Source organism: Eumetopias jubatus, unplaced genomic scaffold (genome assembly GCF_037043125.1).
Source record: "Eumetopias jubatus isolate StellerSeaLion01/CBP00866 unplaced genomic scaffold, mEumJub1_p1.0 scaffold_3, whole genome shotgun sequence".
NCBI classification, from domain to species: Eukaryota; Metazoa; Chordata; class Mammalia; order Carnivora; family Otariidae; genus Eumetopias; species Eumetopias jubatus.
In genome coordinates this window covers 135057273-135080001 of record NW_028274809.1, presented here as the reverse complement: position 1 = coordinate 135080001, position 22729 = coordinate 135057273, and the positions used below count along the sequence as shown (strand labels likewise).

The window sequence follows — 22729 nt, the reverse complement described above, 5'->3', positions numbered from 1 at the left end:
AGATATTCATGTCCTAAATCCCTAGAACCAGTGAATATGTTATTTTATATGTCAAAAGGGACTTTGCAAATGTGATTAATTTAAGGATTTTGAGATGGGGAGATTATCTTGGATTATCCAGGTAGGTCAACTAGTCACAAGGCTTCTTGTAAGAGGGAAGCAGGAGGGTCTGACAGGGAAGGAGATCGAAGCAGAGGTTGGAGTGATGTGTGCCAAGGAATGCAAGTGGCCTCTAGAAGGTAAAAAAGCCTTGGAATGGATTCTCCCTAGAACATACTGAAGGAATGCAGCCCTGCAGACCCAATTTAGACTAATCTTTAGAATTCACCCATAAAAAATTTGTGTTGTTTTCAACCACTAAATATGTGGTTACTTGTATAGCAACAAGAGGAAACTAATACATGCAGTAAAATACATAAAGTGTGCTGATACTAAGTATATAGCTTGAGGAGTTTTTATAAACATATACCTATGTAACTATCCCTCACATTAACATCTAGCACATTTCCAGCATCTCAGTTTCCCTTTGCCCCTTCCCAGGCAACTCCTCACACACCAAAGATACGTACTATTCTGACTTCTTTTTGCCATTAATTAAGTGTTGTTGGACTTTTTTTTTAAGATTGATTGATTGATTGATTTGACAGAGAGAGACACAGTGGGAGAAGGAACACAAGCAGGGGGAGTGAGAGAGGGAGAAGCAGGCTTCCTGCCGAGCAGGGAGCCCGACATGGGGCTCGATTCCAGGACCTTGGGATCATGACCTGAGCTGAAGGCAGATGCTTAACAACTGAGCCACCCAGGCGCACTTGGTTGGACTTTTTATAAACAGAATCATACCATATGTATTTTTTTGTGTTTGGCCTTTTTGCTCAATGTCTGTGAGAATTACCCACCCTATTGCTGTATGAGAATTTGTTTTTTTTTTTTTAATGCTGTGTACTTTTTGCTATTACATATATCAGTTTATTTATCCATTTCCCATAGACTTTTATCCCTTAATTTTTAAATTTTTTATTTAAATTCAATTAGAATCCTTTATTTTTTTTAAAGATTTTATTTATCTATTTATTTGAGAGAGAGAGCACACAGAAGGAGGGGCAGAAAGGGATGGAGAGGGACAAGCAGACTCTGCACTGAGTGTGGAGCCCGATGCGGGGCTTGATCTCACAACCCTGAGATCATGACCTGAGCCAAAATCAAGAGTCCCATGCTCAATCAACTGAGCCACCCAGGCAACCCCAACTTTTATCCTTCAGAAGATTAAAAAAACACATTCCAATCATAGTATGATGATTTTTTGACATTTCCCTTAAATAACAGAAATACGATTTTTTGCCAGCTTTATCAATATTTCTCTGTAAAATGGACACCTGATGGTTTCATTGCTTTACTAGAAAAGCAACTTGGCAAAATGTGTACTTTATTTGTGAGCAAAGTTATGAAACACAACTTCAAAAAAAACACTTGAATATTACCACCTTTTTATGTTGGACATTTTGAAATAAGAGCTAAACAAAAATCTTCATATATGTACATATGTACATATTTACCATATATACATGTGCATATTTACTACATATATATATGTATATAAATGTATATATATATTTACCATGAAGGTGAGAGCACAAATGTAGGCTGATACTGGTAAAGGAGTCCCCCCCATCCATGGTTTCAGTTTGAAGAAGGTACTTAAAAGGTAGGGTCCCCTGAAATAAGGGGCCCAGAGAAGAGGCCCTTGCTACCTAGGTCAAAGGGCTGAACTGATTTCAGGGCAAACAATTAGCTGATGTTAGAAAGTTCTCCTTTACCAAAGAGTCACAGTGATAAATATAGGGAGAATGATACCATTTAAATATCACCCTTTAAAATCCACTAATGAGGGCGCCTGGGTGGCTCAGTTGGTTGGGCGACTGCCTTCGGCTCAGGTCATGATCCTGGAGTCCCAGGATCGAGTCCCACACCAGGCTCCCTGCTCAGCAGGGAGTCTGCTTCTCCCTCTGACCCTCCCTGCTCTCATGCTCTATCTCATTCCCTCTCTCAAATAAATAAATAAAATCTTTAAAATCCACTAATGAAATAAGGGATCCAGGCAATGATCATCAATGAATGCTAGAACGATTAGCTGAAATGTTGATGGAGAATTTTATAACATACTGAAACCACCTAAATCCGCTGAATAAGCTTAGTTTCACTAAAAGTGGAAAACCTGACATTATGTCTCCTAATGTGGGGCAATAGGAAGAATACAGCATGAATGCAAAGTATTTCTGCCTTTAAAAGCTGAAGCAGAATCTGACGAAACTTCTAGATTGGCTTCCCGTTTATAAGAAATACGGACATAGAGGACTAGTTAAATGACTCTGCTGCAACACAATCAGCCAAATCCAAATGTAGGATTGTCAAGAGCTATGCAAGGCATGGGATTTTACCCTGTGTACAAGCTAACAAGTTAGCCTGTCCCTGTTTTGTGGATGCTGGCAGAAGACACAAAATTCCTGAGTCAGAGACAAAGGACTTTATTGCTCACAGCAAAAGTAGTATACTCAGAGCTTCATGTTCCTTTGTGTTGATTCTTCATGCTCCAAAAGTCCCACAGAACTCACACAAAGGGCCCGCGATGGATGCCTGGGCATGCAGTGAGTTGCATTAGAGGAAACACTGAGTTTAGGGGACTCACTGTTTATATAGTAAGTGAAAGCCAGCCTGCTCTTTTTTTGAGGGGGGAGATATTACCCCAGCCCAAGATTGCTTGCTATAAACACAACCTGCAGAAATTGACCCTGTAAAGAATGGTTAAGGCTTTGCATTCATGACATACCCAGTAAAAACATGCAGGGACACTCAGGGCCTATGGCAGATTGCCTCTCTCAACAATCCACCTCTCAGCCCACAATAACACACTCTTGGCCAACTTGAGTTTTTACATGAGTATGCCACTCCGTCAGCCACTCTGATTAATTTGACCACAGAGTCTGGGAGCAAATTCATTTAATTTGTCTCATTCAGCATTTAATCAAAGCTTCTATCAACAGGACTCCGAGCAGCAAGATGCGACCACCTTGCAGTCTTCACCTCAATCAGACCTCTCTCTGCCAAGGGTGCAGACTCAGCCAGCTATGAGTTAGTCCCAAAGGGGATCAGTAAGTCTTATTTCAGACAGCCAGGATGAGGTCCAAGGCAAAGCTATAATCCATTATGATCCACACAAGGGAGTTTAAACTGACCTGCTGATCTACAGTGTCATTGTCAATAATTACAGAGTGCAATAGTTAGGCCAAAAAGCCACTCCGTTTCCAACAGAGGGTTATTCTGTAGCCCACACTTTCCCACATCCAAAAATATAACCTGAAGAGCACAGGTCACTCCACTTTGGGATTTGTTGTTCAACTTGGTTTGGATCACCATTACTTTGGTTAAGCCACATAGTCAGTGTCACCAAGTAGTTATAGTCTAGATCACCATATATGGTATAACTAAGACCACTTAGACATCAGGAGAAGCATATGAATTTGTTGTTGTTGTTTGTTAGCTAGGAGTTTAAGCAACACATTCCTCATCTACAAACAAGTAAAAATAGTTAACAGAGGAACATTTGATCTACACTTTTATTAATTTGGTGTCATTTGTCTTCTGGTTATTTTAATGATCCCTTATTAAGAGAAAATGGAGAAACTCCCTGAAGAAAAAAAACAAAAAACAAAAAAGTGGAGTCTTCTTGCTGCATTTTATTCATCACTTTGTTTTAATGTAGGAAATAATGTATTCCAATTGCATTTGAAAATGGCGGTTTCTGATGCCTAATTAATGTAGTTCTGGAATTCCGAAAGAAAAACTCCCTTATCCCAGACAAGTCATCTTGTGGATAACAACAGACTGATGGAGAGGAAAAAGACCCAGAACAGCCAGCTCCGTACTGAAGTAGAACAAAGCCAGAGGACTGACACGACCCAACTTCAAGACTTGTTATGAAGGCACAGTGAGAAAGACAGTACCTTATTGGTGAAAGAATAGACAAATAGACTGATGGAACAGAATAAAAACCCCAGGAATAGACCCTCATAAATATAGTTGACTGAACTTCGACAAAGGAGTAAAAGCAATACAATGGAGCAAACATAAATGTCTTCAACAAATGATGCTGGAACAACTAGACATCCACATGCAAAAAAATATTTCTAGACACAGACCTTACACCTTTCACAATTAACTCAAAATGATTATAGCCATAAATGTAAAACTCCTAAAAATATAACATAGGAGAAAACTTAGATGACTTGAATATGGTGATGACTTTTTAGATACAACACCAAAATCATGATGCACTGCATGAAAGAATGAGTTGATGAGCTGGACTTCATTAAAATGAAAAACTTCTCCTCTGTGAAAGTCAACGTGAAGAGAATGAGAACACAAGCCACAAACTGGGAGAAAATATTTGCAAAAGACACATCTGATAAAGAACTATTATCTAGGGGCAACTTGCTGGCTCAGTCAGAAGACCATGCAACTCTTGATTTTGGGGTTGTGAGTTTGAGCCCCACATTGGGTGTAGCGATTACTTAAATAAATAAACTTTAAAAAAAAAGGGCTGTTATCTAAAATATACAGAGAACTCTTTTTTAAAAAAAAGATTTTATTTATTTATTTGAAAGAGAGAGAGAGGGAGAGAGAGCACAGAGGGAGAGGGAGGAGCAGACTCCCCACTGAGCAGAGAGGCCAATGCGGGGCTCGATCCCTGGAGCCTGAGATCATGACTTGAGCTGAAAGCAGCCACTTAAGCAACTGAGCCACCAGGCGCCCCTAAAATATACAGAGAACACTTAAAACTCAACAAGTAGAAAACAAATAACCTGATTTAAAAATGAGACAAAGACCTTAACAGACATCTCTCCAAATAGACAGATGGCAAGTAAGCATATGGGAAGATGATTCACATCATATGTCATCAGGGAAATGGATATTAAAACAATAAAGAGATACCACAAATACCTATTAGAATGGCCAAAATCTAAAACTGTCAACATCAAATTGTAATGAGTGTGTGGAGCAGTAGGAACTCTCATTAATTGCTTGTGGGAATACAAATGGTAAAGTCACTTTGGAACAGAGTTCGGCAGTTTTTTACAAAACTAAACGTATTATTAGCATATGATCTAGCAATTGCACTCCCTGGTGTTTACCCAAATGAATTGAAAACTTATTTCCATCTGCCCACAGATGTTTATAGCAGTTAGGAAAAGTTGAAATTTGAAATTTGTTTATTTATTATATATATATATTTTTATTAACATATAATGTATTATTTGTTTCAGGGGTACAGATCTGTGGTTCATCAGTCTTACACAATTCACAGCACTCACCATAGCACATACCCTCCCCAATGTCCATCACCTAGCCACCCCATCTCTCCCACCCCCCTCCACTCCAGCAACCCTCAGTTTGTTTCCTGAGATTTAAGAGTCTCTTATGGTTTGTCTCCCTCTCTGGTTTCATCTTCTTTCATTTTTCCCTCCCTTCCCCTATGATCCTCTGTTTTGTTTCTCCAATTCCTCATATCAATGAGACCATATGAGACATGTCTTTCTCTGATTGACTTATTTCGCTTAGCATAATACCCTCCAGTTCCATCCACGTCATTGCAAATGGCAAGATTTCATTTTTTTGATGGCTGCATAATATTCCAGTGTGTGTGTGTGTGTGTGTGTGTGTGTGTGTGTGTGTGTGTGTATGTATGTACCACATCTTCTTTATCCATTCGTCTGTTGATGGACATCTAGGCTCTTTCCATAGTTTGGCTATTGTGGACATTGCTGCTATAAACATTGGGGTGCACGTACCCCTTCGGATCACTACATTTGTACCTTTGGGGTAAATACCCAGTAGTGCAATTGCTGAGTCATAGGGTAGCTCTATTTTCAACTTTTTGAGGAATCTCCATACTGTTTTCCAGAGTGGCTACACCAGCTTGCATTCCCACCAACAGTGTAGGAGGGTTCCCTTTTCTCTACATCCTTGCCAACATCTGTTGTTTCCTGACTTGTTAATTTTTTAGCCATTCTATTATATATTTTTTGAAAATTGAAACTTAAAAGATGTTTAAAATAGTACCTCCTAAAATAAAAAAAGCTTATAATCTATGATACCTGTGCAGAATCTATATCCAGAGAACTACAAAACATTGATGAAATAAAGCAAAGAAGATCTGAATAAATGGAGAGATATGCTGTGTTTATGGATTGGAAGACTCAATATTGTTAAGATGCCAATTCTCCCCACTTTGATCTACACATTGAGCACAATCCCAAGAAAAATCTTGGCCAACATATTTTTAGATATTGACAAGTAGATTCAACATTTATATGGAAAAGCTTATGAAACTAGAAGAGTCAAGTTTTTAAAAAATGTCACAAAAAAGAAAAAAGTTGGAAGATTTACACTACCCAATTTTAAGGCTTATTGTAAAGCTATAGTAACCAAGACAGTGTGGTAGTGTTAAAAGGATAGATGTATATATCAATTTATCATTTGATCAGAATAGAGGCCAATAATAGACCTACAAAAATGTAGTCAACTTATATGTGACAAAGTTACAAAGGCAATTCAGTAGAGAAAAGATAGTGTTTTCCATAAATGGTGCTAGAATAATCATTCATCCATGTGCAGAAAAGAAACTTAGACACACAACCCATACCTCATACAAAAATTAACTTAACAGACTTAAATATAAAAGTAAAACTATAAGACTTATAGGGGAAAAAAAACCAAACCACTGGAAATCTTGGATTTGGTGATCCATTTTTAGATATGCCACCAAAAGCGCAACTCATAATACAAAAAGTTACGAAACTGAATTTTATCAAAATTAAATACTTTTGCTCTGCAAGATAATCTGTTAAGAGAATGAATTAACAAGCTGTAAATGGGAACAAAATATTTGTAGATCACATACCCAGTAAAGAACTTGTATTCAGGGGTGCTTGGATGGCTCAGTCAGTTGAGCATCCGACTCTTGGTTTCGGCTTGTGTCATAATCTCAGGGTGGTGAGGTTGAGCCCCAGGTTGGGGTCCACGCTCAGCAGCCTGCTTGAGATTCTCTCCCTCTCCCTTGTGCACATGCAGGTGCATGCTCTCTCTCTCTCTAAAATAAAGAAAACAAAGCTCAAATATCTATATATAAAGAACTTGTATTTAGAGTATATAAAGAACTCTTTTTTTGGCTATAATTTTTTTTTTAAGTAGGCTCTATGCCCAACATGGGGCTTGAACTCACAACCCTAAGATCAAGAGTTGCATGTTCTACCACAGAGCCAGCCAGGCACCCCTGCTGTAATTTTTTAAAATTTGAATTCCAGTATAGTTAACATACAGTGTTATATTAGTTTCAGATGTACAATGTAGTGATTCAACAATTCTCTACATTACTTAGTGCTCATCATGATAAGTGTACTCTCTTAATCCCCTTCACTTGTTTCTCCCCACCCATCTACCCCTCTGGCAATCAGTTTGTTCTCTATATTTAAGAGTCTGTTTTTTGGTTTATCTTTTTTTTTCATTTGTTTTGTTTTCTAAATTCCATATATGAGTAAAATCATATGGTATTTGTCTTTATCTGATTGACTTATTTCACTTAGCTTTATATCCTCTGGATACATCCATGTTGTTGCAAATGACAAGATTTCATTCTTTTTTATGGCTGAATAATATTCCATTATATATATAAACCACATCTTCTTTATCCATTTATCTATCAATGGACTCTTGGGCTGCTTCCATATTGCTGCAATAAACATAGAGGTGTGTATATCTTTTCAAATTAGGGTATTTTTTGTATTCTTTGTATTCTTTGGGTAAATACTCAGTAGTGGAATTACTGGATCAGAGGGTAATTCTATTTAGAATATATAAAGAACTCTTATACCTCAACAATAATAAAACAAATAACCCAATTTAAAAATGGGCGAAATATTTGAAAAGAAACTACCCCAAGAAGATATATGGATGGCAAATAAATATATGGAAAGATGTCCAATATCTTTAGTGACTGAGGATACATAAATGAAAACAATGGGTCAATACTACAAACCTATTAAAATGGCTAAGATAAAGAGCTGAATACAAAATGTTGGCCATGATGAGCAGCAGCAAGAACTCTCATTCATTGCTGCTGGAAATGTAAAATGGTACAGCCACTTTAGAAAAAAAATTAGCCATTTCTTATAAAGTTAAATATACATTTAGCACATGACCCAGCAGCAATCCCACTCCTAGGTATTTGTCCGATTAAAACTTATGTTTCCATAAAAATGTGTAGGTGAGTATTTATTCACAATTGCCCCCAAACAAGCCATCAAGGTGTAAATTAATAAACAAACTGTAGTAATCCATACAATGGAACATCACTCAGTAATAAAAAGGAACAAACTATTGATTCGTGCAACAACATTCGTGAATTTGAATGCATTTTAGTAAGAAGAACATGATTGTTGGGGCTGGATGATAAATCCAGGGAGATTCATTATTATATTCTCTACTTTTGTATGTAATTGAAAATTTCCATCATAAAAGTTTTTAAACAGTATTTTGATGTAGTATTTTAATGACATCATAATGTCCAGATATGACACAAATGTGATTAAAATTCCATATTCTGATGCTAGAAGCCACATCTAAAATGTTGCACAGCAAAATGCTAGATAAATGGAGATCAAATCTGGTAATATAAATTATTTCATTTAATGTCTTAAGATATATAATCAGAAAGCTTTTTGAATGGTTTCCAGTACACAATTCTGAGAGGAAATAAGACTTTGGCTCATTGGTTTTAAGAATTTAACTTGCCTGCGTACTGGAAACAGTGTAGAAAGCTACACAGAACAGTCTGGACTCTGGCAGTGAGAGACAGGCCAACCCAGTATCAGGATAGAGGCCGGGGATACAAGTGAGTACTTTTCCTTCTGTGTGTCTGTCAGTGTAGGGTATGTTATAGAAGAAAGAAGTTTGCTACAAGCTGTCTCTACTTGTATTTTCTTTAACTTGAGACTGAAGTTCAAGAACAGCCAGTAATCAGTCATTCCTATGGATCTCTTGATATCATTTCTGAAGATGAGGCTCGTGGAATTCTATCTACTCCCCAGTATAGGACCGCCTGAAAGTTTTTCCCCACTATTTTAAGCTGTAATCAGACCACATTGAAGTTTCAACACTTCTATCCACCTTCTACCAAAAAAATCACCACTCTTAAAAAGTTATGAGTAGTTTCTGAGGTGATGGTAATGTTCTATTATCTTGATAGGGATTTGGGATACACAGGTGTAGGCATTTGTTAAAACTTGGGGATTTACATGTAAGATTTTGCATTTAATTGTATATAAATTTCACTTCAAAAATTTAAAAAACCATCAACAAATCTTTAATTCTATTAATGATATGCATGTTGAATTATTTAAGGGGACATAGAGCAATGTCTGCAATTTACTTTGGAATGCATGAAAAATAAGATGATTAGATGATTGGATAGAGAAATGAATAGACGTGCAAAAGGTAAAACATTAATGGTAGAATCTGGAGGGTAGATGTACAGTATTCACTATAAAATTCTCTCAGTTTTGCTCTATGTTTTCTAAATTTGCATAATAAAATGTCTGAAAAACTATCAAGAAACTTAATGCCACCCTAATTCATTCAGTAGGAAATGCAAAAGAGGCCACCGCTATGATTAGATCTGTATTCTGATTACCAGGTTCTATAGTGTTTTAGACTTAATCTAATTTCCTGGATTCTGATCTCTTGTGGTTTTTACTACTTAAAACTAGTTACCTTATTATCCCTCTACTTTGACTTTCTGGTTTACCTGTTAAATTGCTCATTCATTTTCAAATACTTATCTTTGCCTACTACGCACCAGGCCCTATGTAGGTATTGGCGAATATTGTCTCTGTCCCCACGGGGCTTCCATCCATGGTTTATCCCAATAACCAGTACCTCTACTCCCTTAATTCTGTCAGGAATGCTGGTTCCTGCATCTCTGGCTAAGGCTACACTGTCAGGACCATTTTATCATGGAATACCATAGACTCCACACCAAGGGCCTACGAGGTTTGGCCGGGGGCGGGGGGGTCTATGAAAAATGTTTTATATTTGAAAAAAAAAAATCTCCACTTTACAAAAAACAAACCACAAAATCCTCTACATTCCCTAGGCTGTAGAAACAACTTCTAGTCATCTTGATTCTCCCTTTCTCATAGCTTTTGATCCAATAGGACTGCCAAGTGGCATTTCTGTTCCCAGTGGCAAATCTGGTCCTAATGTGGATGCTGTAGGGGAGTAAGGAACTCCAACAGTCAGAAGGATGCCTAAGCTGTTACAGCCTTAACCACTGTGACTTTGCTCTTTGGACTCCCTTGGGCTGATTCCTTGTTCACCAGGCTATCTTCTGATTTCCACGTAGGTCTGCAGAGAGAATGCAGTATTTAGTCTTTCTGGTCCCTGTAACAGTGGTTACTCAAGCAAACAAGTAAAGTAGCTTATAATGAAGAGTTGTTACATCACATGTCTAGAATTCAGGGAGAAAAAAAACACCAATCATGCCAACATCTTCCTCCTCCTCCTCCTCATCATCATCTCTTGTGGCCATTAATTTCTCAGTGTAAATTAAGTTGGTAATTTAATAACTGAGAAAGGGGAATGAGGAATATTTTGGCCCACTTTATCAGCCATAGCCTTAGCTTTCAATGGTTCTAGTTGACTCACGGCTCCTAAAGCATTTTTCTCAGCTTCTGGGTTCTAAATACCACTCCTCTCCCCTTGTTGACTTTACTTGTCCTCTGATCTCATGCAAGGCCCATTTTACCAACTGAGACTTTAGCTTTTGTTTCTCCACTTTTAGCTGTGTTATTTCAGCATCCCTTGGGCAAGACCCAACCAACCCAGGGCCCTTGGGCCACAGCGATGCTCCTATGGCTTGTGCCCACTGCGTACTCAGAGCTGGGGCTTAGACAACGTTTTTGCACATAAAACTCCATAATTATAAAGATTTCCACCCAGTACATATCGACAGATACAGAATAGTAGTTTTAAAGGCTTTGTTTGAACAAGAGCAAACAACAGAACAATGCCTCATAAACCAGTATTTAATGAAGACTGAGAGCATTGTGGATATTTTATTTTTATTGGTTGGTAATTATGCCTGCATGATTCACAAAATTACTGTAACATTCCTGATTTTATTGTTCCCCCAGGAAATCCTTCTCTATTTTAAATAAAGTGCGTTTTATTTATTGAATGCATGGGATATCTCTACCCTGTTATAGAATTCAACACTGTAAATAAACATAAAGAGCTATGTGGTTTAACTATTTTAACAGAAGATTAGCTCCCTACAGAGAACAGGGAATTTGTATCCCTTTCCCTCTGGAACCCAAAGGAGACTGATGAAAGCAGTTTGCAAGGACTATGTTGAGATGATTGAATCTTGAGTCATCTTCACATCTCTAGTCTGTTGTGTTCATTTGGGTAACTATGAACACATGGAGATCCATTCCTCGGATAGGAAACCCCCAGAACTCACTGCATAGGATCTACCCCAGCTTGGCATTATCTTTTCTGCATTTTTCTTCTGTTACTGTTTGAAAAAACTATAAAGAAGAAAATGAACACATGTGTGTGTGTGTGTGTGTGTGTGTGTGTGTGTGTGTGTGTGTAACTTGTTTCAGTTACCATCAGTTTTGGTATTCAGTGCTATTCAAATATGTTCATCTAACATTATGGCTGATGTAACTGGCACATTTTTTTAGATAAGTACATCCATAGCCTCGCAGCATATGGTTCAATACAATTTAGCACCTCTGATGTGAAAGGCACTGAGCAATCTTAAATCTTTTATGGAACAAAGTAGGGTATAAACCAACCAACTAACAAACTACAAAGATACAAGAGGGGAGATGCAAAGAGCACTGTACTAGTCCTAACCTTACTAGAATCTAGGGGTATTCTGGTTAAAGGCCAAACCAATACTTTAATACTTCATAAAGAATTATGATATAAAGGATTATTAATAAAATAATGATTAGGGACACCTGGGTGGCTCAGTTGGTTAAGCATCTGCCTTTGGCTCAGGCCATGATCTAGGGGTCCTGGGATTGAGTCCTGCATCGGGCTCCCTGCTCAGCAGGAAGCTGCTTCTCCCTCTCCCACTCCCTCTCTCACTGTGTCTCTCTCTGTCAAATAAATAAAATCTTTAAAAAATAAATAAAAAAGAAAAAAAGAAGAAAAATAATGATTAGAGCTCTTTTTATAATTGTATGAAGGAGAATCTGTGTTTACTCATAAATATTTATTATTCATTAAGTATTACATAAATAGTATTTATTATTATTTATATAATAGGTAAAGTACTATATGTTAACCATTCTTCAGGATTAAATATTTTATGTTAAAGCTGTATGAAAAGATACTGCCTAAACCTCTCTACAAGATACATGAAATTCTAACATAACTGTGGAAATTCAACATGTTTTAACTTGTCACCGGGCACAGGACATTGGTCTACCATCCCCTCCTCTCCATCCTGGTCCTCACTCCCACCTCCTACCTCCCCCTGAATTAGGACAAATAAGAATATAAATATGATATAACCTGGCAAACCTTCTGATGAGCTTTCACTACTACGTACCAGCGACCTTGGTCATTACAGTGACATTTGTATGTTTCACACACTTTCATTCAGTTTATTTCACAAAGCTTAATGTGCTTTGTTCAGAATTGGTACAGGTACATTCTCAACATTTCTGACACACATAAAAATATTGGTTTTGTTTTTGCTGATTGAATAAAATTGGGAGGTGGTGGTTTCTTGTTGTTGTTTGGTAATAGGGCTCACATTTGCAGAGAATTAGGTGAGGATTTTCAGGGGCAGGAAGCCTGTCAAAGCATTTTCTGTTAAACCATTGGCTGACAGCACTTGGTCAAACCGCAAGTATCCCGGGCTGGGCTTCATCAGGTCAGAGCGTGGCCATTTGCCTTAGGTGCTCAGGGCCTCCCACCTGTACCTGCCCCTGCACCCCGCCCACTTCCATCAGTGGTGTCTGTTTGTGAGGGTGGGGGTGGGGGGAAGGGGCTCTCACTTTTCACCCTATGCACTTCTGTGCTGCCTGCATTTCTCCCACATGTGCCTTTTTGTGAGAACCTGTAAGTTCCACTCGCTTTTGCTTGCTCTTTCCAAAGACATGTGTTTCTTACTGTAAGATGTTCATCATGGTGCAGCCCTTGCCCTGTGGCTTCTCATACTTTGTATGCCTTTCTGCTTCCCCAGCCTTCTCTTTTCTAACCTTTTGCTTTTCCTCCACTCTCATGGGGTTCCAGCTCTGCCTGTCCTTTCTTTCTTCTTTTGCATGGGTTTTGGTGAACTATACCTCTGTAGGATCTGTTTTAGAGATTCATCGAAGGCCCTCATTTGTAATTACACCCACGATTTGTCGCTGTGATGGCCGCTTCTTTAGGCCTTGGTTTCAAGAAGTTTGTCCACAGTGACTTCTGTATGGAGTGGCATATTTCTCGACTTCCTTTATTTTCTCCCCTCACATATTTTGAGAAGGATATAAGGAAAACCTGTGTTCTTCCTCTTCAACTTCTTTTGCCCCCTGGCTTGTACAGAATATTTGTTAACAGCAGAATTTTCTTTTAAAGCAAAAGGAAGGGGTGCTGGGTGGCTCAGTCGTTAAGCGACTGCCTTCCGCCCAGGTCACGATCCCAGGGTCCTGGGATCGAGCCCTGCATCGGGGTCCGTGCTCCATGGGAAGCCTGCTTCTCCCTCTCCCACTCCCCCTGCTTGTGTTCCCTCTCTCGCTCTCTCTCTCTGTCAAATAAATAAATAAAATCTTAAAAAAAAAAAGCAAAAGGAAATTATTGCTAGAGGAGACAAAGTTAACTAAAAGGCACACTGAGTTGCTGGGTATGTCCAGAGTCTGATTTAGATTTGAGAAGAGGAGCAGAAGTAATTTTTGTATTTTGGAAAGTGAGGAGGACTCCTGGCCTAGTTTCAAGGACATGCATGACCAGAGAAAGCCTATTAAAAAAATTAAAAAAATAAAATCCAACAAAATCAAGTTGGGAAGATAAGCCAGGCTCTTGTTACTAAAAGTGTCAGAGATCTTGGTTGTATATTTTAAATGCACTAATTACTTATTAGTTTAATATCAAAATGCGTAGATATCCTCCTGGCCCTTGTTCTTGTTCTTAGCCTCCATTCCCTCTCTGTGGAGTCCTGATCTTTCTCTGCAGCCCCTCCCACACCTACCTTGGATCAGAGCTGTCAGGACTACTCTCAGGTTGTCTCCTGTGTCTAAGGGAGCACCGGGTAGCCAGATTGCTCCTATGCAGGTCATCAGTTTGTGTGCACAGAGAAAATGCTAGAGTGAGTCATAGTCCTCCTTTCCTAACCAAAGGGCATTGTATTGTGCTGTTTGAGTTGGGCTCTTGTACGCCACTTGAGGTTGCAAACTTATGGTACATGAGGCACAGTTCAGTGACACCCCTTTCAAGTGACATTTTAATGATCTGATTTGGGTGTGTCCCAGTAGACTGTGAGATCCTTTAAGGCTGCGACACTTTTCTTTATCTTTGATCCCCAGCCCTAAGCACACTTGTGCCTCGCTCAGGATATGTACTAAATAAATGTTGCTTGGTTGGAATGCTACAGCAGGAGGGGAAGGGCAAAAGCTGGGCTGTGTACCCAGGCGGAGAAGAGGACGCTGTATGAGGCTGCATCACCTTCACAGGGCCAGCAGAGAGCGCCCTTGCATCAGTAGAGAGAGCGCGGTTCCTTACCCACCCCCACTTGTTTACTGGAGCGTTACCTTTTGGGTGAACCCAGGGCCTGAGACTACAGACATTTAAACTTAAACCTTGCACACATGCATTAGGACATCACCAACTGTACAGATGAAGTCTGTGTTACATTCAGTCCAAAGGCACAAGAACAATCCAGAATTAGCTTGAGGAATACTAAGCCATGACATCTCTGGTAGAATCAAACCTAAAGAAGAAAAATTACCTAGTGTTCCAGGAAATCTTAGTAATTTTAAAGTTGGAATGCTCTTTACACTCACTTGACAAACTAGTTCCTTTAATCCAGCTACCACATTTCTCAGGCGAGGAAGCTGAGGTTTGTCCTCTAGGCTCCTGAAGAGGATAGAGCTAGAGAAAAATTATACTTCTCTCAACACTGGGTTTTAGGCGTGTTTTGAAAACATGTGGAAAGATGGCCATTTGGAAAAACTGCATCTAGAATCCTTCTATCTCTCTTTCACACTCTCTCATATACATTTATGTATGTACATAATGTACATATAAATATGTAAAAATATGGAATATGTAATGTATATTTATATATAAATAACATCGAAATTAAATTTGAAATATAAGTATATATAAACACACACACACATACCCAGGCCCTATAAAGAGGCAGTATAGCCTAGTGATTCAGCATATGGCTGTGATCCACCCAGACTGCCTGGGTTTGAATTCTGGTTCTGTCATTTATTAGCTGTGTGACCTTGAGCAGGTTACTTAACCTTTTTGTGACTTAATTTCCTCATCTATAAAGGTAGCTAATAACAGTACATATTTTATTAGATTACTTTAAGGATTCAATGAGTTAATCTTTGTAAACCTTCTAGGACAGTGCTTGGGACATAAAAAGTAGTGTAATAATTTTCTGCTAAATAAAATACATAAAAATTTGGAAAGACACTATTTTAAAAGTACATAAGGGCAACATTCCAAGGGTACTTTTTTAAAAGATTAGAAATTGGCTTTGAAAAATCTTTGCAGGGGGGAGGAATCAATTGTGTGATAAATTATAAAGGTGTGAGAAAGAATGTGTGGTTAATTAACCTGACCAAAAGGCCTTACATTACAATTCCAGGAGAGGCTCTGGTTTCCAAGGTCCATAAAAGTTTTCTGAGAGCTTTTTTTTCCCCTCCTTTTGGAAAGCTTCAAAAACAACCCAAACTGAAATCCTCAAACCTTCAAAGAATCAAGTGCTTAGAGCATTTTAAATGCACCTACCCCTCTTGCTGCATTGTTTCTGACGAACCATGACTCTCTCTCCAAGGCTGGTCAGTTCTCATCTCCCTCCTTCCCCAGGTGTCCATTTGAAGGCAGCCTTACTTGTGTTCTGTTTTTCTGTTGGGGCTGTAGGGAGTAACTGGCAGGAAAAAGAAACAGGATAGTATGTCTGTGCAGCGTGGGAAGTCTGGGAGGTCTCAACTTCAGGGCAAGTCATGGCAAAGGGAATCCCTTGCTCTTCATGAGACGGACGGCTCACATCCCTGGCAAAAACCAGGGTCGAGGGCAGTCCGGCCCAACTCTAAGGGACTGTCACTGGACAGGTTAAGGCAACTCTAAAAAAGTGCAGAAGGGGGAGCACTTGGGTTGGTATCACAGGTCCTCCTTGGGGAGAAGCACAGCAAGAAAGCCACCCTCCAGGAAATGTCCCAGGAGTGGAGCCTGGAGCCTCCTCAGAGCCCAGGAGTGGGGCGGGGGTGCTCGTAGAAGGAAAAGGGGTCCATAAAAGAGACGCTGGCTGTAAGGGGGCAGGGCAGAGTGGGTATCAGAAGTCCTGAGCTCAGGATTCTTTGAAAAGAGAGGACAGGCCATCTGGCATGTGACTCTTGATCTTGGGGTGTGAGTTCAAGCCCCATGTTGGGTGTAGAGATCACTTAAAAAAGAAAAGGAAGGAAGGAAAGAAGGAAGAGAAAGAGAGAAAGAAAGAAAAGAAAGAGAAAAAGAGAGAAAGAAAGAAAGAATAGGAAGATGGAAGGAAGGAAGGAAGGAAGGAAGGAAGGAAGGAAGGAAGGAAGGAAGGAAGAAAGGAACGAAGGAAGGAAGAAAGAAAAGAAAGTGAGGACGATGAAGTGGGCTGGGGCTTAAGGGCCCTTCAACAGAACACTTACACGAATTCTCCCAGCCAGCAGGAAGGGAGGGGCCTGAGAGCTTCTCTGGCTTCTCAAACTTGCAGATGAGTGGGAATCACCTGGGGATCTTCTGATTCTGATTCAAAGGTATGGAATACCACCTCTGATTCTGCATTTCTAACAAGATCCTTGGTGAGCCTGCTGATCCCAAGACCCTACTTTCAGAAGCAAGGGTCTCTTCTATTTGAGTCTAGAGGTCAGGGAGCAGAGACCCAATCACTGGGCAGACTCTTTCAGCTCCAGTTCAAATTCAAGGTAGTCTCCAGGTTCCCAGGTAGTAAAAGCATTTAAGGAGGAGTTCATTTATGGGGCAAGGAGGGAAAGGGGTCTCAGATTTAGGGACTCCTCACCAACCTCCCAGGGTACCTGGGGGCTAGGAAGAAGAATGGCTGGTCTTTCCATGAGTGGGGGAATAATAATCAGGGAGATGACCAGTAATCAGGGAGATCTGGTGAGGCAGAAGATGCTAGCACCTGAAGGTCCCAAAGCAGCCCCTAAATTCCCCACAGGCAGCTTTTCACATGCTACCTAGAGGCTGCCATTTGAGAGGTTTTGAAACAAGATACTGGGTTACCCCACAGAAGCACTTGCCAAACCAGGTGACCCATTGAGAGAACCTGCTAATTGTAATAGAGGCAGAATGTTATCTGTACTAAGTCTAAAACAGTTTTCCAGGGGGAAATGAGGACGGGCCAAGGCAGCCAAAAAGGGCTGGGTGTTGCCTTTGCAGAAAGCTGAGTTACACGGACAAACAGCGTTGCCAGGTGTCCTGTATTGAACCAAACTGTGTGGTATTTTAGCTTCTGGTGTATTAAAATGCAGCAAATACCTGTTTTAAAAAATCATTATTATTTCAGATGTACTTTTCTTACATTTGGAGTGATTTTGAATCAGCAGAGGTTTGTAATTTTAGCTTTTAGTTACTCCTTCTGCTAAGTATTGAATGGACAAACACCACTTAAAGGAGCTGTAGGATTCTTTTGAAATGCGAGCAATCCTTTTGTGTATCTGTGTGCAAGGAAACTGTTCCAACACTAATGTTAAGTATTCTGTTAAGTAAAGTCAAAGTGTATCCCTTGGGAGGGGAGGGTGCCCTCTGCAAATAAAGTGTTTTGTTTCCTCGTTCTCTGTGGGGTGGATATTTTTATAATCCTATTTACCCAGGAAGCAGGGAAACAGAGTCATCTTGGGGGTAGTCATAAGCGCCAGCGTTTTTCGAGGATTTACCATGTGCCCGACACTGTGTGAGACTCGATGTCCTCTACCCCTTTCTGCAACAATCCCATGAGGGAGATGCTCTCCTTGTCCCCATTTCACAGGTAGAGGAAACAGTCTCCCTGAGTCCCAAAACCAAATTCCTCTTTTTCTCTCAGATTCCCTCATCCAACTTATAACAAGTTCTGTCTGTCCGTGATAACTCCAAAATAGATCCAAAACTCTGACCTTTTTTCAACTTAGCTCAGGCCCTCGTTAGCCATCTTGCTTGAACACTGCATTAGCCTTCAACTGCCCTCATGATGCTACTCTTAACCCTAGGACTTTCCTCCCTACACACAGCGGCCAGAGTGGTCTGTTTATTTTTATTTTTTAAGTGTTTTTATTTGAGCCTCATTGACACAGCGTTACATCAGTTTTAGGTTTACAGCATAGCTGATTGCACTTCTCTATACTTTATGCTATGCTCACCACGAGTGAAGCAACCATCTGTCCCTGTGTGGTGCTATTACAATATCACTGACTCTCTTCCCTGTGCCCTTTCATCCCTGTGACTAATTCATTCCATAACTGCAAGTCTGCATCTTCCCAGAGCGGTCTTTTTAAAATTGTAAGTCATACCATGTACTCTTGAGTGACTTCCCTTCACATTTATTTTTAAGATTTTATTTATTTATTTGACACAGACACAGCAAGAGAGGGAACACAAGCAGGGGGAGAGGGAGAGGGAGAAGCAGGTTTCCCGCTGAGCAGGGAGCCCGATGCAAGACTCGATCCCAGGACCCTGGGATCATGACCTGAGCCGAAGGCAGATGCTTAACCGACTGAGCCACCCAGGTGCCCCTTCCCTTAACATTTAAAATAAAACTCACAGTCCTTTCCAGGACTTACAAGGCCCTACACGATCTGCTCCCAGTTCCTGCGTGCAAATTCTTCATTCATTCAACAAGTATTTGTTGAGGGCCTACTATGTGCCAGGCACTATTCTAGATGTTGGGCATCTTGTTCCTGTATAGAGCTTATATTCTAGTGGGAGGAAACAATAGCTAAAGAAATATGTAGGCCATCAGGTGGTAATACGTTCTATGAAGATAAATGAAGTAGAAAAGGAGAATGGGCGGGTGCCTGGGTGGCTCAGTTGGTAGAGCATGTCGTCTTTTGATCTTGGGGTTGTGAGTGCGAGCTCTACCATGTAGAGATTATTAAAAAAAATAGTAAACATAAAAAAGGAAACAAAAGAATAGGGAGTGCTGAGTGGCAGTGAGGGTCTACCAGGATGGCCAAGTGGGCAGCCAGGAAATTCTTCCTGAGAAAGTGACACTAGAGCAGAGACCTGAAGATGAGGAAGGAGTGAGCCAAGTGGATTCTGGAGAAAGAGCATTCAAGATAGAGGGAACAGCAAGTGCAAAGGCCCTAAGGAAGAGTGTGCTTGGCATATTTGAGGAACAGCAATGAGGCAGATGTGGCTAGAGCAGAGAGAGTAAGGCAGGGGAGTAAGCAGAGGCCAGAGAGGTCCCTGGGGTGGGCTGGGGGTGAGATCAGGCCATGTAAGTACTTGTGGGTCCCCACTCTGCCCCCACTCTGGGGGCCTGGATTTTGAGTGGGTGGGCAGCAGGGGAAGAATATGAGCAGGGCAGCGATGTGACTGTGGAGAAGGGCAGGGAGACTTGCTTGGAATCAGAAACAGGAGCAATAATGGAGGCAAAGATCAGAAGGGAGGCAATGCAGGAAGAGGGCTCCAGTGATGCCCATGGGTCTGGGAAGTGAGGATAGAAGACCAAGCATTGGATGTGCCGAGGCAAAAGATTTTGCAAATGAGGCGTTTTCCATGGGATGGTGGCCACAGCCTGCTGGAGAGGGTTCAGAGGGAATGGGGAGAAAGGAGGTAAAGATGGTGAGCAAAAGTGGTTGTGCTGTAGAGACCATCAGAAGCCTGAGGTGGTGGGTCAGCAAGAGACGATTTTGTGAGGGGCACCTGGGTGGCTCAGGTCATGATCCCAGGGTCCCGGGATCGAGCCCCACATCGGGCTCCCTGCTCAGCAAGAAGTCTGCTTCTCCCTCTCCCTCTGTGCTCTCTCTCAAATAAATAAATAAAATCTTAAAAAAAAAAGAGAGCGATGACTTTGTGACAGTGGAGGGAAGTAATACAGTTCCTTATGCTGGTGGGATCATGAAGGAGAAAGAAGGACACTCTCTAGAGAAGTCTGGAGGGATGGAGTGTGCATACCTGCCAGAAGGCGTGCAGCCCTGGCACCCACAGGACGGAGGGCGAGGATGGGATGCAAGGGCAGCTGGGAGCCCATGGGCGTCCTCAATTGCTTGCTTCTGTTTTCTTAGTGAGATAGGAAGTCTCCGTGAAGATGAGGATTGCAGGAGAAGTGTTACAGGTTTGAGGAAAGAAAGAGGACATGCAGCTGAGGAGTTGAGTGTTTACGCAAAGGGGTAGTTACTATACTGGACTTTGGATCTAAGCTGATTAAGGATGGAAGTGAGGATATGAGGGAGGAGAGGAGCAATAAAAAGGTAATGCAACAGCGGACTACTGTAGGATCCAATGGAGCTGGAGAAATTTTGGGTTTGGGGGACTGTATGGCTAGGAAGATGGGGGAGTAGAAATTGGAATGCTTCACGTGCCACCATTCTCTCTCCTACACTCCATTTCAGCTCACTTGCCTTACTGCTGTTTCTCCAACACTTAAAGTTGGTTTCTGCCTCAGGGCCTTTGTACTTGTCATTCCCTTCACATCTTTTCATGGCTTGTTCTCTAACTCTACTCAGCTCTCTGCTCTAATGTCACATCCTCAGGGAGGTTTTGTCTGATCACCTAGATTGAAAAAAGTCTCTGTCCCCTGACTCTGTTTCATTTTTCTACATGACATTTATTGCTTCCTGGAATTATGCTATATTCATTCATAGGTTTATATTCGATGTCTCCCACTAGAATGTAAGCTCCATAAGGGTAGGAATATTGTCTTATGCACCATTTTATCTCTAACACATAATAATGGGCACTCAACAAATGTTTGCTGAGTGAATGGTGAATGAATGAACTTGCCCAAGGTCACTCAGCTAGTAAGTGATGGAGCCAAGATTCACACCCAGAAGTCTGACGCTAGAGCTTTTGCTCTTATGTACTCAACGGCATAAGGAGGAACTAGACAGAGGGGAACGGCTGTAGCTCTGAGGGAGATTTCAAAGTCTGAGATTTTGGTTGCTTTCCCATGATGGAGTTTGAGGGGAGGAAGGGAAAAAGAGTTATATTGGAAACTTTATTGGAAAAGGCAGAAAGTAGATGAAAAAAAATAATTTCCTGGCTAGAAAACTATCTAGAAGGACAAAAAAACAAATCAGTAACATTGTACAGGTCTGAGATTGGGGTATTGATCAAAGATCACTTAAGCATTACTTGAGATGTGTGTGTGTGTGTGAAAGTGAACGCATTAAGGGAGTGCTTTTGGAATTAAAATGCAAAAAAAATACCCACCTTTTTAAAAAAGGGGGAAAAAAGAAAACTGCAGACTATCTGGTGATGAAGGCAAAGGCTAAAACTTAAGTCACCTTTTCTGGAAGAGCAATGAGTTTAGAAGATTTAGCCATGCAAAGATTTTAAACCATCCATTTTCTGGGTTACTTGAATCTTCAGTGTCATTGGGAATGACTCAGAGCAGGGATGCTTGTGATGCAAAATTTACTCCTCAGTGTTATTTTCCATTTGAGAATTGGTTGGATCCATTTGAGTCAAACTGTGCTTTTGTAGACTTGGTTGCTTCTTTTGGAAGTGTTCTTTCAAATTAGGTTACAGAAACAAGAGCTGAATTACACAGACAGCTGCAGAAACAGATTTCTCCTTTCAAATGTAAGATGAAAAAGGGAATATTGAGAGTATTCCTTTAGTGCCAAAAGCGACCAACTTTCTTGGTAAAGTTGTTTCTCCACAGTCAGAAATTGGTGGTGGTGGGGAGGCGGCCACATGCTCTGAAGAGGCAGCCAGGCCCCTTTTAGGGCAGAAGCTGGGGTCATGCAGATGGATGTTTGAGTCCTGTTCTGTGCCTCATAGTTGGATGACTTTGGTCAAGGCACTTTAACCCTGTTACTTCCTTCATTTGTAAAATCCATGTCCCTGAAACTCCCTCGTGGGGTTGCTGTGAGGGTTCATTGAAATGATGTGTGTGGTGTTACAGAATGACTTGCTTGAGAAATGGAAATTAATTATGTAAATTGCCTGCAGACTACTACTTGCTTTTGCGCACTCATGTTTTTGTTCTCGCTCTGTTGTTCATAGACAGTGTGACTACATAAGTTATCATCCAAACTGGGACCCTTCTGCGAATGAAAGAGTAGAGCAAACCAGAGTGGATTCTGAGCTCTTAGGAGTAGGTCAGGACTAATCCCAAGCAAACCTGGATGTATGGTCACCCTCCCAAAGACTAACTTCCGGTGAGGCAGGAGCCAGGAGAGAGCTGGCTGCTGTCATACCTCCTGCTGGAGAGATGACAAGAAGAAAGGGGAGAGGGGGGCCTTGCCTGTATTGG

The 22729-nt window shown here is 40.7% G+C and overlaps 1 protein-coding gene across 17 annotated transcripts in view; it reads right to left on the bottom strand.

Annotated features, from left to right (window-relative positions):
• Positions 1 to 2489: 2489 nt before the first annotated feature.
• LOC114209779 (ELAV-like protein 1) overlaps positions 2490 to 22729 on the bottom strand; it is a 149852-nt gene continuing 129612 nt past the window's right edge. For 10 of the 17 annotated variants that reach the window (XM_088021818.1, XM_088021822.1, XM_088021817.1 and 7 more), the window contains 3 exons: positions 16962 to 17058; positions 16075 to 16213; positions 2490 to 7144 (listed from right to left, as the gene is read on the bottom strand). In XM_088021818.1, coding sequence (XP_087877944.1) covers positions 16133 to 16213; positions 16962 to 17058 — 178 coding nt within the window. In that variant the 3' untranslated portion in view covers positions 2490 to 7144; positions 16075 to 16132. Of the gene's footprint in view, positions 7145 to 9445; positions 10456 to 14778; positions 15199 to 16074; positions 16214 to 16961; positions 17059 to 22729 lie in introns of those variants that run through there. The other 7 variants (XM_088021825.1, XM_088021829.1, XM_088021828.1 and 4 more) reach the window with 5 other exon arrangements.